Below are 19,228 nucleotides of genomic sequence, written 5' to 3' on the forward strand. Positions count from 1 at the left end.
TTCTATAAACTTCCTATTCAGAATTTGATCACCTGGATGCTTCTTAGCAATACAGAATCTCAGGCCCACCCCAGATGTATTGGTCAGGATTCTCCAGAGAAACAGCACCAGGGCAGCCCGGGTGGCTCAGCGGTTTAGCGCCTGCCTTCAGCCCAGGGCGTGATCCTGGAGACCCCTGATCGAGTCCCACGTTGGGCTCCTTGCATGGAGCCTGCTTCTCCCTCTCTCTCTCTCTCTGTCTCTCATGAATAAATAAAATCTTAAAAAATAAAAAAAAAAAAAGCACCAATGGAGAGGGACAGACAGAGAGTGTGTGTAAAAAGTTGTAAAAGGAATTGGCTCATGCAATTATGATGGCTGGAAAGCCAAATCCGCAGCGTGAGCCAGTAGAGACCCCGAGGAGCCTGTGGTGCAAATAAAATCTAGTCTGCTGGACAACTCCCCCTTGGTTGGGGAGTGGGGTCTCCTGCTCTGTTCAGGCCTTAGTTTAAATAAACTTAATCCACATTATAGAGAACAATCTGATTTAGCCAGAGTTCACGGATTTAAATGTTAACCTCATCCGAAAACCCCTTCAGGTTGACACACAAAATTAACTGTCACACCAGACCTGATAATTCTGAATCTGCATTTTAAAAAGATCTCCTGGGTCATTTTACACATATTCAACTTAGAGTGCCACTGCTGTAGAAGATTCCTAAAGGGGGCCAGAATCCCCCCTTAAAGAGCTTAAAATATGCATGGTAATTTCACAGGACTTGATCTGTTGTCGTTTTAACTTGACAACCTTCCTAGCATTTATTGATCCGGAAGTGGGGGGGGGCGGGGATTCCTTCAGAAATCCCCACTCTGCGCTGGGTGAGGGTGACCCTCCCATTTTTCCCACGTGGACCTCACCGGGCTTCTGTCCTGGCTTTTTAAATTAACATCCTGTGTCTTCCCGATTACAGCGAGTTCCCCCAGGGCATCTAACATCTTATTTCCCCTCTCTCCGGGACTCTATTAGGATAGCAACCCAACCGAAGCCCAGGTGGGGACTGCAGGGCCACCCCCATCCCACGCCCGGCCCATCCCCCAACACCCCCGCCCCGCCCCCAAGGCCGACTGGTCCATTTTCCTCTTTCTCAGTCAGCAAATGCCAGAAGTTATTATCATTCGAACTAGACCCAGGGAGACGCTGCACACAGAGACATCACATGGATGAGAGGGCTCTGCAGGTGGAAGCATATGTAACTGACAGTATTGCCATTTTTGCCCCACAAAATCGGCGATTCCATAGGACTGAACAAGGTTTCCATGTGGTGATTTTCCTCCGCAAAAAACGACTTTAGGGACAATGTGCTGTCACGGGTAGATGGTACCAGGGTTGCTAATATTCATGTCAACTTGCTACTGAAAACGTCAAATACCATCGAGTTCCCCCATTCCGATGAAGTCCTCCCCTCAATTACGCGCCGTTCCAGTCCTCGCGGCTGCCTCCAGGGTCCCACTCACCCCGGGTCCCGGAGGGTCAGCCCCTACGCTTTACCAGGGAGCCGCAAGAGGGGAGAGCGTCGCCCCGGGGACCAACGGCGACCCGGCACGCCCAGAACCCAAGGGGCGAGATGGCCCCACCGCCCCCGCGCCCACCAGCCCACACGCCCGCAATCCCGCCACCCGCCCGCGTGGCCCGCGGAGCCCGCACCTAAGATGGCGGCGGGGGCGGAGCCGGCGTCGGCGCGGCCGCCTGGGGGCGGGGCCGCGGTGACAGCGCGCGGCTGAGGGGCGGGGCCAGGCCCGGGGCGGAGCCAGCCCCGCCCCGCCAGCGCGGCCCCGGCCTTCTGCGGTCCCGTCCCGGATCTCCTTTCCGCCGGGATAGCGCTCCTGCTTCTCGGGGGGCGTTATGAGGTCCCCGATTCGGGGCCTGGCCTCGAGCGATGGCGAGGAGGGCTCAGATAGGACGCCCCTCCTGCAGAGCACCCCGCGGGTGGAAGCCGGTGAGCAGCGGACCTGTCCCGGGGCGGGGGGGGCCAGGATACTCCGCGCCCTTGGCCGAGGGGACCAGAGCTGCTTAGGTGTCAGGGGTCTTGAGGAAGGGAAGCCGAGGCGCGAGGGAACTGGAGGGGGGGGCGTCTGTCCAGGGCCCCGCTTAGCCCCCGCCCACCTGGGTGCCCAGAAGCCGTTCTGGGGGTCGGGCGGGGACCGTGAGGCCGGGCGGGGCTGCAGGCTTGGGTGGGGCCTCGGCAGGTGCAGCCCCGCGGGGTCTGGGCGGGAGCTGCCGGGCGCCGCCGGTGCTGGGCTCCGGGCAGTTGTCGGTCATATCGAGCAGGGGACCCCTTGGAGGAATGTATTGTAGGAGAACCTGTAAATCAGTGAGAAGGGCCGGGCGGAAGAGCCGGAGTAGAAGCAAGCCGGGAAAGAAAGCTGCACAGCGGTGGGCAAAGGGTCGGCCCGCGCTGGCCGCTCTTCCTCCCTGTCACCGCCAGGTTTCCGCAGCTGCTGTCAGCCGGCGGGCAGTCTGGTAGCGCCCGGGGCGAGCAGCGAGACCCAGAAAGAGGACTGAGGTTCACATTTGTGTGCATGTGGAGGAAAACTATTGCATAACCCAGCGAATATCTTGACTTTGTTTCCATATGGTAGTTTACGATTACATCGCAGCCCTCTATGATTTAGGTTAGGAAACAGCTTAGTTGTCCTCAAGATGGAATACCTCTAAAACTCTGCTATAATTTGCCGGTGGTCCTGCAGCAAATAGAAAAGAAGGACTTCATAACATGTATCTTCCCTCGATTTGGGGAAATTACAATATATTGCTCTTTAATACGGATACCTACATTTATAAACATAAATGTAACTTCTTTAAAAGTAATTAAAACTAAGGAATAAATCCGTTTGCATGCATTCTGTAGTCTCAAAGATGTGTGCATGAGAAACAGAGTTGAATTAGAAATTTGACTTTTCCTGACCAGAAAGAGGATCATCCTGTGGTTATCTTTTTAAATTTGATTTAAATGTCACCAGATGGTGGCAGTAGATGTGGCAACGTAAGAGCTCCATCCACGGGTTGGAGCTTATTTTTGAGGACACTCTGTAAATACTGTACCAATGATGTTTTACCTGGAAGTGGACTTAGTTCCATAAACTGAGCTTTTTCTGTGGCATACACGGTTTCATTTCTATAATCTTCTGTAAAATAGTCTAGTATGGAAATACAGAAATATTCAAGATATTCCCTGGAGGCTACTATATGGTGTTGCAGTTGAGAAAATATACATAGCTGTACCTTATCTATGCCTAAGTGTATAGTTTTGATTTTCAGGAGATAAAGGCTGATAAAATGTACATCATAATATTTTACAGTAGTAAAATGACCTTAGAAACTAACCACCATCTGGTGGTGCATTATTTTATACATAGAGAACCAAGGGCCACAGAGGTTACATTCCCAAAAGTTGGATGTAGCTACTTGTGTTATATTTGAGAAATTCCTATTTGAAAAATCCTTAATCATTTTTACTTGATCCATCACAAATTTGAGAGTTCCCCCCACTGCACTGTGTATATGTTGACGTGGTTTTAAATTATACTTAGTGTTTCTTTATTAAGAAAGCTAAAATTAAGATATGTTTCTTGAGTGTTAAAAATCAATGCCCCTCAGGTTGATGTAATATGATGGATTCTTAGTAACCCCACTATTATTTGCCCCTCAAGCATTTGCTTTTACTCAGCCTGGTGGATTTCAGACATGCACACTAAAATGATGGGGGGAGGCTGGCTCAACACTGAGAAACCAGAGGAAGTTATAGATTTTTCTGCTAAATTTAAGTAGGAGGAAGGGAGGGAACTAAGCAAGGAAGAGCAAAGCTTCCCCTCTCACACGTGAAAATTCTTCATTTCTCACACTTATACCAGTTGGAGTTTTACTTTTTTATGAATGACATATGTCTTACATTTGATTAAGTGAATTTTCAGGATACTATTGCACCAAAAATGTGCTCATTCATCTTAGGGAAAATCAATTTTAGGGCTTCTAAGACATTTCTTTGTGTTTAAAGACAGAGTAGAGGGCACCTTGGGTGGCTCAGTGGTTGAGTGTCTGCCTTTGGCTCAGGTCCTGATCCCGGGATCCTAGGATTGAGTCCCTCACAGGGCTCCCTGCAGGGAGCCTGCTTCTCCCTCTTTGTTTCTGTCTCTCTCTGTCTTTCATGAATAAATAAATAAAACCTTAAAAAATGTTTAAAAAAGACAGAGCATAGATCTGGAGTCAGAATCCTTAACTGCCAAACCTAGCTCTGCTAACTAGCTGTGTGAGCTTTAGCAATTACCTAAACTCTCTATGCTTTCCTTATCAATAAATCAGGGAAAATAATATACCTAACTTATAGGGTTATTATGAGGATTAAATGGGTTAATAGGAAATTCTTAGAAGAGTTTGGTACATACTAAATATTAGTTACTATTATTATTATTATCAATAAAGACCGTTTAGATTTTGCATTCCTCAGAGAAGTTGGGCACAGCAAAATGAGGTCCCCATTCTTCATGGTCATGCTATATTGGAACTTGTGATTTCTAGCTTGTAATAGTTCATTCTGTGCCCAGAATTTTGTTTTCATTGATGGGAGAGGAATGTTTTGTTTGTTTGGATTTTTGCCTCTACTATTCTGTTGAGGGGGTTACATTCAGGGTTCAGTTACACCAGCATTGAGTTTCACAAATATACTTCCTATGTGAATATAGTCTTAAATATAAGATATGGAATGCTGGTAGAGAGCAACTATGTTACAGAATGAAGGCAAATGTCCTTGAGTCATTGCACCATTGGTCATGATGTGATAACCAATAGTAACTGAATCCATTTTAATGAAATTTGGCATTTTCACATAAATGGGTATTAATATGGAAGCTAAGAATACATAAGGATTTAGCAGGAATTAATTACCCGTACGGCAGAATAAGACAGTTGAATATTACCCTTTTTAAACACAAAACATATTGTATTCATGTTAGATAGGAAATCTTTTTTTCTTTTTAAGGTTTTTTTTAATTAATTTATTTATTTATTAAAGATTTTATTTATTTATTTATTCATGAGAGACACACAGAGAGAGGCAGAGACACAGGCAGAGGGAGAAGCAGGATCCATGCAGGGAGCCCAATGTGGGACTGGATCCTAAGACTCCAGAATCATGCCCGGGGCGAAGGCAGGTGCTAAAACGCTGAGCAATCTAGGGATCAGGAGATCTTTTTTAATGCAATTCCTGGGCCATGAGGGCTCATAATGTCCAGTGCCCACCTTCTTCTAGGAAAAATCATCATCTGTGTGGGCCAGTACTGCTAACCATGGAGTTTCCACCTCAGTCTCAGCCCCTCACAATCAGTACCCTTGCTCGTCCCCACTGCCAAACCCTTGCACAAAGACTAAATGCCTGGCATTCTCAGGTATTCACCAGCCTTCACTCCACCCACATCCTTGCTTCAACAGAAACCTGGCCTTCTGGGCATATCATTCTCACTCCTCACTGCTGCCTCAAGGGGTTATTATTTTCTTTTGCCATGTACTAATTGATGGGATTGACTCTACCTTATTCCACATGGATGATGCTTCCAGACAATTACCCCTCCACTCTCAATGCCTCAAAGACTAAGTATAAATGTTCTTTCTCCAAGAGGCCTTCCCTGACACACCACACATGCACACACATGCGCACGCACATGTGCACTCAAGCAATTTAATGTGACTCCTTGGCCACTTGTTACATGCATATATTTTAGCGCTTAATCTTATTGGTATAACTTTCTTCAGGGTGAATAAGAAAGGAACTCACTTTTGCTGGGTGCTTATCATAACTGCTCTAGAGTATTTAATTTAATCCACACACAACCCAGTGAAATGGATGATAGTTACCTCACTTTAAAGTCAAGAAACCTGAGAATGAAAACTTTTTTTTTTAATTTCATTTATTTGAGAGAGAAAGAAAGAGTGCAAGAGGTGGAGGAGCAGGGCTGGGGAGGGGGAGATCAGAGGGAGAGGAGAGAGAAGAACAAGCCGACTATCTGCACTGAACACCAAGCCCAATGCAGGGCTCAATCCCAGGACCCTGAGATCTTGACCTGAGCCAAAACCAAGGTCAGATGTTCAACCAACTGAGCCACAAGAATGAAAACTATTAAGTAACTTCTCCCAAAGACACACAGCCAGTGAGATTCAGGACTGACATTCATTCTCAGATTTCCTTCTCTCTAAATTAGCCTGTGTTCTTTATTACACCCACTCCACGTTCCTAAATTTAAACCATATTTTAGAAGCTGATGTTTGTTTTGATGGGTGCTCTGTTCGTTATGCAAGCATGATTTTGCTTTGAACTTGATTTCAATGTGACAAATGCTTGATGGATGTTCTCTCTCTTCATGATACGAGCATTCTTTTGTTGGACCAATTTCAAACATTATCCAAATTCACAGGCACATTTTTTCTTGTCACCATGCTTTCTTGAAATAAAATTTTTCTGACTGATTTGTAAGCAACAGCCATTTTTATAAAGCCATTTTTATTTTTTAAAAAGATACATTTTTAATATCTCTTACAACCACATAGCCATAAACTTTGTGACATTTGTGTTGGCTTTTTATTTTCTGATTATTGATTGTGCCCCCAAAAGTTAAAATTGCCTGATCCATAACTTCTAGACCAGTTTCTCAAGTAATATCAAGTTGCTAGCCCAACATCTTCATGGGATATTATAATCATAGTCCAAATCAAGCATCACATGGGGAGAAACTGATTACAATAAAATAAGGTAACTGCAAATAGGATAGAGAGGTGTAGTAACATTACGAGTCAGAGTGACATAAAACAAAGTTGTCTAGACTAATTAGTAAATTGAATTACTAGTAACTTCATCCCTCCCTTTCACTTACTCCCACATCTAATACATAGGCATGGTTTGTCAGTTCTGCTTTTAAATTTATCTCACATCTGCCCATTTCTCTCCATTGCCTCTGCTTTATCCTAGTTTATGCCACCTTCATCTCTTCCCTAGAAAACTACAGTTTTCTGTAAGTAAACTTAAGTGATCTTTTGAGTCTACATCTTCCACCGCCATTCACACTCCTCCCCCACTGTAATCTCCACACAACAACCAGAGAAGCTCTTGAAACCATAAATTACCTGCTGTCATTCCTCTGCTGAAAAACGAAATGAGCTTTGTAAATAGTACCTTGGCAAAGCAGATAGTACATATACCTGGAGTTTTCTTCCTCCAGATTACTTCAAGTAACATGCTTTGCTTGTCCAAAGCTGGCAAGATTATGAGTCCCCCCCTCCAGACCTCTGTGTAGTACTGTGCAACACAGGAGGATGACAAAACATGCCTTACACTCTCCAAAGTCTCTTAACTAGACAGCAGCCTGTTTGGTTGCAACAGAGAGCACATGTGTCTGGATTCAGGTAACAGAGACAGCATGAACAGAGCCTTAGAACTGCCAACGCAATTCTCACAGGTCAGGATCTATGGCAGTAGTGCCATAATTATAATAGCTATATTCCTGTATAGAGTCAAGAATGCCAAATGAAAAATACTCTGGTCAATGATGTAATTCCTGCACAGAGGAAAAATCGATTGCAGTGGTTAAGTGTGTGAGGGCTTACAGAAAAGTGAGATGGATCATGATACATTAATATAACCCTAAGTAGAATTATGTCATATTCATGAATACTTCAGCCTGAATCAGCACTAAAACCTTTGTACTCTGAAAAAGGTAGTTGTTTGAGGTTGAGTCAGTGAAAGCACTAGGATTCCTGAGTAGGGGAAAAGACACACACAGGTACAGTGTTAATATGTCATTACCAAATAAAAGCATACATATATTCATGTATATGTATTTAACTTTATATTGTCATTACCACGTAAAATAGATGTTTATATATTCTGACAGCTATTTATCAAACACTCAGTATCTACCAAACTTAAAGGTGTACAATCCTGGATTAGCCACTCTCTGTCACTAAGGGATCAATCAACCTTAACTTCCTAAATTCCTGTCTCCTCTCCAGTTCGCAACTCAGCAAAAGAAGAAAAAGACCAAATAATGTGCATACGCCTGTAATTAAAGTAAAAAATAGATAAAAACTCCTCCTCTCACATGATCTTTCATTGGTTCCGCCGACCAATTCCACCTTCCCTTTTTTTTTTTTTTCCAATCCTTGCGGCACATTCACTTACTTCCTTTTTCAATGTGGGCCCTTTAAGCACTTTCAACTGAGCAACTGTCACAGATGCTGCAACTGTCATAGATTCTGCAAGTTTGCTTCTGGATTCTTACATACATTTAGTTTAGGAGGGCCTTAAGTATTAATCATGGCTTCTGATTCAAACCCAGCCTCTGAGGATACTTTTCAAGGTAAGAAATTTATCAAGAGGGGTTTCATGCCCTAGCCTAGGCAGGAAACTTTTTGTGCCATGCTACAATTACAATGAGATGGCTACTAATCCATAAGTCCATAGTATCCGTGCTTTGCTGTATTGAGTATTCTAGTACTGATTGGCCAGGTTTTACATTGTTTCTTAGAAATAATGATGCCATTAAAACCCTTATCTGTTTTTCTTGCATCTTTATCAACTGACCGGGATAGGGATTTAGGTTTGACTCTATAAATGAGATTTTTCTCTTTTTTTTTTAGAGAGAGCAAGAGAGCATGCATGCAAGGGGGGGTAGGGTGTGGGATGATGGGAGGGAGAGGGGCAGAGGGAGAGGGAGAAAGAATCTAAAGCAGGCTCTGCACCCAGTGGAGAGCCGACCTGGGGCTCTATCTCACAATCCTGAGATCATGACCTGAGCCAAAATCAAGAGTCAACTGACTAAGACACCCAGGCACTCCTGTAATGGACATTTTTCTGAGCAAAGTTGATAAAGCTATTGCCTTCATGTCTTAAGAAACTATCTGATAGTCCAGGCTCTCATGTGTTAAATATTTATCAAAACTACAGCTACCGAGAACAAATTCTCTTTGATAAATGTTTTTAGATATGCTTAACCTGAAAATATTCTCAGAAAAATATTCATGATTTATTAATTTGTGTACTTCTAAAAAGTAACCTTTTTAGTAATTTAGACAATATCACCTCAGTTATTCTTCTAGTGAAAGTTGTCTCCCAATATTTATTTCAGCTCCAGTGTGCTGCTCTGCTCGTTACAACTTAGCAGTTTTGGCTTTTTTTGGTTTCTTCGTTCTCTATGCATTACGTGTGAATCTGAGTGTTGCATTAGTGGATATGGTAGATTCAAATACAACTTTAGCAGATAATAGAACTTCTAAGGAATGTGCAGAGCATTCTGCTCCCATAAAAGTTCTTCATAATCAAACGGTAAGTGCTACTTTTTTAAACAAGCAATCTTAATCCTAAAATATGTCCAAGTAAAAATACTGAAAGGTCTTTCTTCATCCTATAGAAACTGCAAACACTTTATTCCTGTAAGCTCTGAGTCTTTTTCTTTTGTGTTTTTTCAGGAACTGGTTGAATAGTAACGTAACTACAGCTACTGGTGCTTGGTGTAATGCACTTTGATCTGTTTGAAAAGTAGTTTCTCAGTTTCCTCTATAAACATACCAACCATCCTTGAAGATAATTTGGAAAACCTGTTTAGCATACCAGAAACTTTGGTTGTTTTTGATGTCACTATATGGTTTTTATGGGACTATTATTCAATAGCTATTTTACTTAAAAGGCTATGGTTAAAAAAAAAAAGGCTATGGTTGCAGGAGAGTTTAGGTCATCTACAGGATGAAAAATAAGAACATGTCAATTTCTTAGGACATTCTTCTCCAAAATTTATACATGCCTAACCTAAACTGCTTAAATCACTTTGCCTGCTTCATGTTATAGTGGAATTGATGTGTATGCTCACCATTTGTTCAGAACTGAATTTTGCATACTTAAAACATTTTATTTTGCTTATCACACGGGGAGATAGAAAAGGAAAAAAGGCTGGTGTCCTTTTTTATGAGTATATCTTCATCCATTTTCAGTGCCCACAAAGGAGCTGGATCACACTTAGGTTAGTCTCCTGTGCCATTTACAAACAGGAGCATCCAAGCATGGAAGAGGGTTTCTGCCCAAACAAACAAACATACAAAATAATGACTTACCAAAAAAATTTTAATTGATTATTTAAAAACTTTAATAATATTGCTGGATACATGTTTGAATACACATCACCCACTTTCCCTACCTCAACCTGTGACTTCTATAACTTCTGGATAGTTCATGAAATCCAAGAATTCTATAGATAAGTTACAAATTTGTACTTCAAAAAAGGATACTTAGGGGTGCTTTGTATCTTTCCTTTTGGCAAATGCTTTTGTTGATCTAGCTAGTGATCTTCATCTGCTTTATATCAGCAGTAAAAAGAAATCCTGAAATGGTTCTTGACACATTGGCTCAGTGATACAACTGTGAATTAATGATGTCAGATATTCAGATCTGTCGCTGACTCTTCATTATGACCTTACTATATGCTGCTACTAATTAAAAGATATTTCCTACCCAGATGAAGTCTATGGCTTGGTTTCAATTCTGAACTCTTTTGTCTTGTTTCGTATGACTTCAAGTGCTTGTTCTGAATCAGGGAAATATTAATGATCTATATCTGTGCAGTTTGTACATACTAATAACCAACGGTAAGTGAACACTTAGTATGTGTGAGGCCTTTTTCATTTAATCTTCTGGATCACAAATCCAATAAGGAATAGAGTTAGGCTTGAACCCAGCCCTGGCTCCAAAGCCTAGCTCAGCCACCAGGGTAGAATTTCTGGATTAAATCTGTGCCTCTTTTTTGAGCCTTCTGGGTTATGGTCATTATAAAACCTCTACAACTGATCCTATAGTCTAGTTTCATAAAATAGCAGGCCTTCTTGAACTTTATGGCTTTCAATTATTGTCCATTCACTTCTAGAAATTGCATGCCTGTATTGTGTCTCACCTACCTGGTAGAAAGTTTGCAAGTTCTTCAGTCTAAAACAGTGGTTCAAAATTACATTTATATGTACTAACATGCCAATTAGACAAAGAAGCTATTTATTTAAGGTCTTAAGAAGTTGTTTTTTACCTCCTACTCTTTATAGGGTAAAAGGTACCAATGGGATGCAGAAACTCAAGGATGGATTCTCGGTTCTTTTTTTTACGGCTACATCATCACCCAGATTCCTGGAGGATATATTGCCAGCAAAGTCGGGGGGAAACTGCTGCTAGGATTTGGGATCCTTGGCACTGCTGTCTTTACCCTGTTCACTCCCATTGCTGCAGATTTTGGAGTTGGAGCCCTCATTGTACTCAGGGCACTAGAAGGATTAGGAGAGGTAATTTTTTTCTCTCTTTTGTTTTTCTTCTTACCCTGTATCACTTTCTTTTCTTCTTAAAGGTGTTATTCTTTGATATGAATATAAACCAAAAATTAACATCTGAAGATAATAGGGATTTATTTTTTAATTAGAAAAATGATTAACTAGGGCAGCTAGGTGGCTCACTGTTTGAGTGTCTGCCTTTGGCTCAGGTCGTGATTCCAAGGGCCCTAGGATCGAGTCCCACATTGGACTGCCTGTGGGGAGCCTGCTTCTCCCTCTTTCTATATCTCTGTCTCTCCCTCTGTGTCTCTCATGAGTAAATAAATAAAATCTTGAAGAAAAGAAAGAAGAAGAAGAAGAGGAGGAGGAAGAAGAGGAAGAAGAGGAAGAAGGAGGAGGAGGAGGAGGGCAGGGAGGGGAAGGGAGAGGAGAGGAGAGGAGAGGAGAGGAGAGGAGAGGAGAGGAGAGGAGAAGAAAGAGAAAAATGATGAACTAGAAAATAACCTGAATAGATTTCATATCAGTGAGCTCAAAGAGTTCTCAAATGGAAGCATATGGAAAATGGAAGATTTGCTAAAAGATCAGAGAAGATACTTTCCAGGGGATACCTCATAGCTCCTACTCATTGCTACTTCAGGAGATAAATATTATCTTAATATAAACCACTATTAAAACAGTTAAGATAGACAAACCATCCTTACCTTTTGAACTTTGGCCAGATTATCTCTGCCTTATCATTGATTGCCCAGATCTAAAATACATTTTACACAATGAATTGTCAAATTACCTTGTTTAATTTTAGGTGTGCTGTTATTCAAAGAGCTTCCTCTTTGTTCTTTTAGTTGTTGTTGTTCCCTAACTTAGATACAAATAATTTATCATTCATATATTTATCATTAGTTTTGCGATTCTTCTGACCTTTTTGCTACTTTGGGAATTTTCAGTTTTTATCTCTTTTTTTCTCTTCTAAGATTTTTACCATTTTTGAAAATTTTAATGCCTTATCTTTCTTTTCCTTTCCACTTCTTTTTTGCATTTCATAATACGTACTTCTATATGTATGTATATATGTATCTTACAGAGGAAAAGAAAGGGAGGCAAGGAGGAGGGATAGAGGGAAAGGGAGAGAGAGTATCATTAAGTATGCTCCATGCCCAGCACAAAGCCCAACGTGAGGCTTGATCTCATGATCCTGAGATCACGACCTGAGCAGAAATCAAGAGTCGGACATTTAACTGATTGAGGCACCCAGGAGCCCCTGTACTTCTTTCTTTAAATAATGATCTCTTTTTGTTTCTAACTTTGAGTTTCTACCTGTGAAACTGAGGCATAGGTTTATTTTTCTCTTAACATTTCTTTAACCCAAGCGAAATAGTGACCTCTGGGTTTGGTGTATAGCATAAAGCTTATGTTATGTTACATAGCAATGTATCGTGCTGTGTTGGAAAAACACTAGCTGGAGTTATAAGACCAGAGTTTGAATAATAACTCCACTGTATCTAATGGTGAAACCTTAGTTAAGTCTTAATCTGTAGACCTCAGTTCCATCATTTTTTAAATTTGGGACTAAAATACCTGCCCCATCCTCAATCATAGCTCAAATTGATGATGATGACTAGAATACTTTGGAAATTGCAAAGTACTTTTTGTTTTTTGTTTTTTTTGTTTTTTGTTTGTTTGTTTGTTTGTTTGTTTTGCAAAGTACTTTTTAAATTAAAGCTTTGATCACTCATCTGGGCATTCTTATTTTGTCCTTATCAAATAAAGTTGTACTAAATCACCCCCTTATTTCCAGGTTCTTCTACTTACATAAGTAAAATATACATAATTATAGGATATTTTCTCTGACCCAGATATTGAATCTCCTTGCTGAATGTATTTCCATATCTTAGCTTCTTGTCTGTCGTGCCACTAATTTAGCATCATAGTGTATTGATTATATTACGACTGCTTCTCAGGACTGTGTTACTTCTGAATAAAGTTAAGTTGTGTTGGGATCCCTGGGTGGCGCAGCGGTTTGGCGCCTGCCCTTGGCCCAGGGCGCAATCCTGGAGACCCGGGATCGAATCCCACATCGGGCTCCCGGTGCATGGAGCCTATTTCTCCCTCTGCCTATGTCTCTGCCTCTCTCTCTCTCTCTCTCTGTATGACTATCATAAATAAATAATAATAATAAAAAAGTTAAGTTGTGTTTATTCTTCTTTTGTCTTTCTCTGCTCCTCCAGTATGTATCACATGTGTATTGCCTCATCCATAAGCTTAGGTCAGCATCTTTCATCTCCAGCATCTGATTTACCATAGGTATAAATATACCTATATTGTCCTTAGCGTTTTATAACAAAATTTTCCACAGCATAACCTCTGTGGATGTTTCCTGACACCTTAATCTTTACTCTGTAATGACTCATCCTGCAGATGCCCCATGATACAAATTCTAAATAATTTTTTAAGATTTTATTTTTTTTATTTGAGAGAAAGAGAGCATGAGCAGGAGGAGCAGAGAGAGAGAGGGAGAGAGAGAAAGAGAGAGAGAATCTCCAGCAGACTCCACACTGAGCATGGTGCCCCATGCAGGGCTTCATCTCATGACCCTGAGATCAAGACCTGAGCCAAAATCAAGAGTCAGCCGCTTAACCAACTGAGCTACCCAGACTCCCCTGTCTAAATCATTTTTGCCCTCCTTTGGTATTTGTCTGTCTGTCTGTCTTTCTTTCTTTCTTTCAGAAAATCAGCAGAAAGTACAAAGTGTTAAAGCATTTATTCTTGTCTCCATTAATAATAGCACTAGCTACCCTTTAGCTTTATAACAGTCATGCAAGACAGGGAGTATTATCTTTGATTTATATAGATAAACTGAAGTTCAAGGAGGTTAACTAATCTTTGTGAGGCTACAGTTAGTGAGTGGCCAAAGACAGCTGTGAATCCACTGCTTAGAATCTACCAAAATGTATTCCCTCCCACTCTCCCCCAGCATCTCCTCCTCTCCCAAGTCTCTGTGACCCTCCTCCCTCCTCTGTTCCATTGCCTCTTCATATCAGTAACTGGCATTTACTAGGCTAGTTATCACCAAGAAAGAAAAAAAAAGACTATAAACACTCTAATTAAATTCATCAGGGTTTTCTGTAGGACAATTTTTTTTATTAATTAAGGTCAGTGTTCTTTGAATTTTCTTCTAGTATCCCAAAGTATTAGCTCACCATTTTTAAAAGTTTTATGTTGGTAGTAATATTCCCATTTTATTCAGGCCATTAATAAAGTCAATGAGTAAAATTGATCTTGAGAGGGATTCCTTTATGTCATCATGCAGTTTATTCTTTTAGATTTATTGTAACCCTTGTCTTATAATCCTCAAACCAGTTGACAGAATCCATAAATCTTTGTTCAGATTTTGGAAGTACTTCACTATTAGGTACTTTCAAAACTCAACACTGTGAAAAAATTTCACTTCACAGAACCCAATTCTAGGTTAGTTCGAATCCAGAAATTTCTCTTACTGATTTAAAACATTAACCAAACCACCTTGTATTTCAGCCAAAATATTTTTTTCCCCTCTTCAGGGTGTTACATTTCCAGCTATGCATGCCATGTGGTCTTCATGGGCTCCCCCTCTTGAAAGGAGCAAGCTTCTTAGCATTTCATATGCAGGTGAGGTAACTATTCTTATAAAAATATTGCTAGAATTTGTTATGTGTTTATCAGCCTTGGATTTAAAAAAAAAAAAAAAACTCCTGCATACCAAAATGATGTCAGATGCCACCTTTGGGTAAAAATAAAATTTTAGAGGTAAATTTTATTATTTTTTCTCTTTGGCTCAACAACACAACAATATGGCTTATTTGACAAATGTCATTTTCTCCATCTGCCACCATTTATTTCAAAACATGTTGCTCATTCAGATGTTTATTTTTTTTCCTTTTTTTTTTATTTTTTAATTTTTATTTATTTATTTATGATAGTCACAGAGAGATAGAGAGAGGCAGAGACACAGGCAGAGGGAGAAGCAGGCTCCATGCACCGGGAGCCCAATGGGGGATTCGATCCCGGGTCTCCAGGATTGTGCCCTGGGCCAAAGGCAGGCGCCAAACCACTGCGCCACCCAGGGATCCCCCTCATTCAGATGTTTATATAGAGAATGCCATGGCTTTTTTTTTAAGGTCCAACAGCTGGAAAGTTGAACACTTTTGTCCTTAAGTTGTGATTTCTAATCTGATTGTCTAATAAGTGTATCATGACTCTCAGCCCCTGTCTTCATACATCTTTTTTCTCTGCATTTATTTGCCATCATTTTAAACTAAAGGTGAGGTAGCATGAGCTTTTATATGTGAATTATAATTTTACCAGCTCACGCACCAAATGAAAACTTTTGGACCTGACTGCTTTTAAATACAGTGGTTGAGAAAGACCTCTCTGTGGTGATCTGTAAGCTAAAATCTGCAGGATGAGAATGAACCAGTCATGCAAAGAACAGAAGGAGGAGCATTCCAGCCAACCAGAACAGCATGTACAAGGGCTCTCAGGCAGGAAATAACATAAGAGTTCAAAGAAATGAAAAACCACTGTGGGTGGCTAGAACTTAATGAATAAAGGGGTTAATGGCATAAGATGAGAAATAGACAAGAGACCGATTATATCAGCCCTTATGGGCCACAGGAAGAAATGTAGTTGTTATATGTTTTTTTTTCCTCCACAATACAATGGGGAGACATCAGACATGTTTAATAAAGAGAGAGACATCACCCAATTTATATTTTAAGAAGATGATTCTTAAGCCATGTAGAGATTAACATAAGAAATCTGATGATAAGTTCATGAGCAAGTACTACCTATGATTCCTATTTATCTTTGGAGTAAAGTCTGAGCTCAAACTGGAGGGTCAAGATTCTTTACAGTCTTTGCCACTTCATTTCAGCTAGGCTAGTCCCTGGCACATAGTGCCTGCAGTGGAGTAGATGTTCAATAACTATCCAACCTATTTTCCAGCCTTCGTCTTCTGTTCCTTTCCTTCACCCTAAGGGAAGTTCCCAAGCCCACTCTGCTTCCCTACTTCCATTCCTTTGCTCATCCTATTACATCTGCCTCTATATCTTCTTTCTTACCTTGTTTCTGTGGTACAAAAATCTTACTCATCATTCAAAGTCTACTGCTGCTTCATATATCTTTTCCTAACCTCTGGAAGTCAGAGATAATCTGTCCTGTATTTGAACTTCCACATTGCTCTGTGACACTTAACACTACATGTAATAATTTTTGTTTATTTTTATCTCCTCTAAAACCTGACACTAGAAACAATATCTGATTATTTTAACTGCCACTATACCTACTAAATTGTCTTCTATTTGGTGATTAAAATGAATTTCATTATTTATTGATCTGAAACAATTGCTTGTAATATATTTTGGGCAAATTAGCTTACTAAAAGGTTCATTCTTTTTTCATCAAGTGTACTGCAATACGTTATGTTTATCAGCCTTAGAGACTATCTTAGAGCCTTTCCCCAAGCACCTGCATTTCTAACACATTTACTAACAATATGGCATTTACTAGCTCATGTTACAATAAGTCCTATATTGATGATGTGTTCTAATTCATCAATAGCTACATAGTTGTAACTAATGTAATTACAAATTAATGTGTATGTTTCACATATTGTGGGTTTTCTAGTAAATTATTCCTTGAGAGAATCTGTTACCCATCTTCTGTAAGCAGTAGACCTGTCCCCTCCTACTTTATCTGACTACAAAACTTACAAAGTCTTTGTTGTTGTTCTAGGAGCACAGCTTGGAACAGTAATTTCTCTTCCCCTTTCTGGAATAATTTGTTTCTATATGAACTGGACTTACGTCTTCTACCTTTTTGGTAAGTTTACTCAAAAATTTAACTTAAATCATAATGTAACAAATCCAAAATGTAATAGTAATCTAATAATTGGTTAAAAATATATATTCCAACTAACTGAAGTTACCAACCCCTAAACCACAAAGTTCCAAAATACTTACTTATAATCCGTTTTTTAACTTTTTTTGGCTAAAATGATCTAGTTGAGTTATGATGTGATATTAATTTTGGAATACTTCTTAATAGAAACTGCTGTTGAATCCAAGACTTTAATGCTATACTCACTATCAAAAATTACAGGGTTGGTTATTATAAAAATTTTTATTTTGAAAAGATTTTTTTCTCAAGAAAAGTAGGGTGCCCTCACTTGGTAGCTTTAATCTTTTTCTCTTTTTATCCAGTCCCAGGGTCTTCCATTTCTCAATCTCATAAGCAGGATGATACATGTTTCTAATAAATTAGATTGCCACGTAGACATTTCATCCAGAAATACATCTGTAATCTAAACAAAAAATAATGGGAATCCCTGGGTGGCTCAGCAGTTTAGTGCCTGCCTTCGGTCCAGAGAGTGATTGATTCTGGAGTACCAGGATCGAGTCCCAGGATCGAGTTCCAGGATCAAGTCCCGCATCAGGTTCCCTGCATTGCATGGAGCCTGCTTCTCCCTCTGCCTATGTCTCTGCCTTTCTCTCTCTCTTTCTTTGTCTCTAATGAATAAATAAATAAAATTTTTTTCTAAAAATAAACCAAAAACAGATATCTGTGGAAATAATAGATTGTGGGGATTTATTTTTTTAAATATTTGTCTGGTAGACTCTGATAGAAAGAGTCATGTAGTTAAAGTTGTTCTATTCAAAACTTACAGGAAATAATACAGATAGCAAGTATCCTATTAGGAAAGTATGAGTGGAGGGATCCCTGGGTGGCGCAGCGGTTTGGCGCCTGCCTTTGGCCCGGGGCGCAATCCTGGAGACCCGGGATCGAATCCCACGTCGGGCTCCCGGTGCATGGAGCCTGCTTCTCCCTCTGCCTGTGTCTCTGCTTCTCTCTCTCTCACTGTGTGCCTATCATAAATAAATAAAATTTTAAAAAAAAAAAAAAAAAAAAAGGAAAGTATGAGTGGAACTTGAAATCAACACTAAGCTGAAACCAATTTTACAATGAGTTTATAATTACATAATTTTTTCAAGACATGTAAAAATTGTTGTTGGTGCATTCTAATTTTATTTAATTTATTTTTCTATTTTAAGGTATAGTTGGCATCATTTGGTTTATTTTATGGATCTTTTTAGTTAGTGAAACTCCAGAGACTCACAAGACAATCTCCCGCCAGGAAAAAGAATATATTCTTTCATCATTAAAAAATCAGGTATGGACTTTGGCACATTTTTAAAGCAATTTCAGAATTTTTTTTTCCTACAGAATTGAAATACCAGTTTTTTAAACAGATATCTCTATTTTGTATGCTCTGGGCAAAGCAGAGAGCAAGCAAATGAAATAAATGAAGTATTGATTTGTTTAATCTGAGAAATTCCAATTCTTTCAAGATTAAATTCATGAAAAAAGTTACTTTTGTATAAGTTGCTTTTTTATTTTTTTTAAGTAATCTCTACACCCACTGTGGGGCTAAAGCTCACAACCCTGAGATCAAAAGTTGCGTGTTCTACCAACTGAGCCAGTTAGATGCCCCTATAAGTTGCTTGAAACCTTCTAGAATAATGATTATCAGTGAGTCTGAAGTTTGTCTTCTTAATTAATAGAAAATAAAATGTTAGTTGTTAGAAAACCAGTGTTTTTATCTGAATTTTATCTATTTATTTACTTTTTTCTTTTTTTCCCTTCCCTCACCCCCTTATCTATATTTTAAATGTGTGATTTAATAAGAAAGACAGCACATTTGTTATGATATATATGATATACACCTACCTATTTCATCCTCTAGAGTAGATCCTTAGAAAAAAAAGTTATATGTTGTTAAAGCTAGATTTTTATCACTTAATCAAGCACAATAAAATGAAATAGAAAAAAAATAAAATGAAATAGACAGTATGTACATGAATTTGACATTTT

At 39.8% G+C, this 19,228-nt stretch overlaps 1 protein-coding gene across 3 annotated transcripts in view; it reads left to right on the forward strand.

The window, feature by feature from the left end:
* Nucleotides 1-1,801: 1,801 nt before the first annotated feature.
* Nucleotides 1,802-19,228, forward strand: part of SLC17A5 (solute carrier family 17 member 5) — a 36,558-nt gene continuing 19,131 nt past the window's right edge. For 2 of the 3 annotated variants that reach the window (XM_041771835.1, XM_041771841.1), the window contains exons 1-6: nt 1,802-1,976; nt 9,151-9,347; nt 11,105-11,338; nt 14,881-14,968; nt 17,093-17,179; nt 18,409-18,527. In XM_041771835.1, the coding sequence (XP_041627769.1) occupies nt 1,883-1,976; nt 9,151-9,347; nt 11,105-11,338; nt 14,881-14,968; nt 17,093-17,179; nt 18,409-18,527 (819 nt within the window). In that variant the 5' untranslated portion in view covers nt 1,802-1,882. The remainder of the gene's footprint in view (nt 1,977-9,150; nt 9,348-11,104; nt 11,339-14,880; nt 14,969-17,092; nt 17,180-18,408; nt 18,528-19,228) is intronic. The other variant, XM_041771849.1, reaches the window with a different exon arrangement.

Source organism: Vulpes lagopus, chromosome 1 (assembly GCF_018345385.1).
Source record: "Vulpes lagopus strain Blue_001 chromosome 1, ASM1834538v1, whole genome shotgun sequence".
NCBI classification, from domain to species: domain Eukaryota; kingdom Metazoa; phylum Chordata; class Mammalia; order Carnivora; family Canidae; genus Vulpes; species Vulpes lagopus.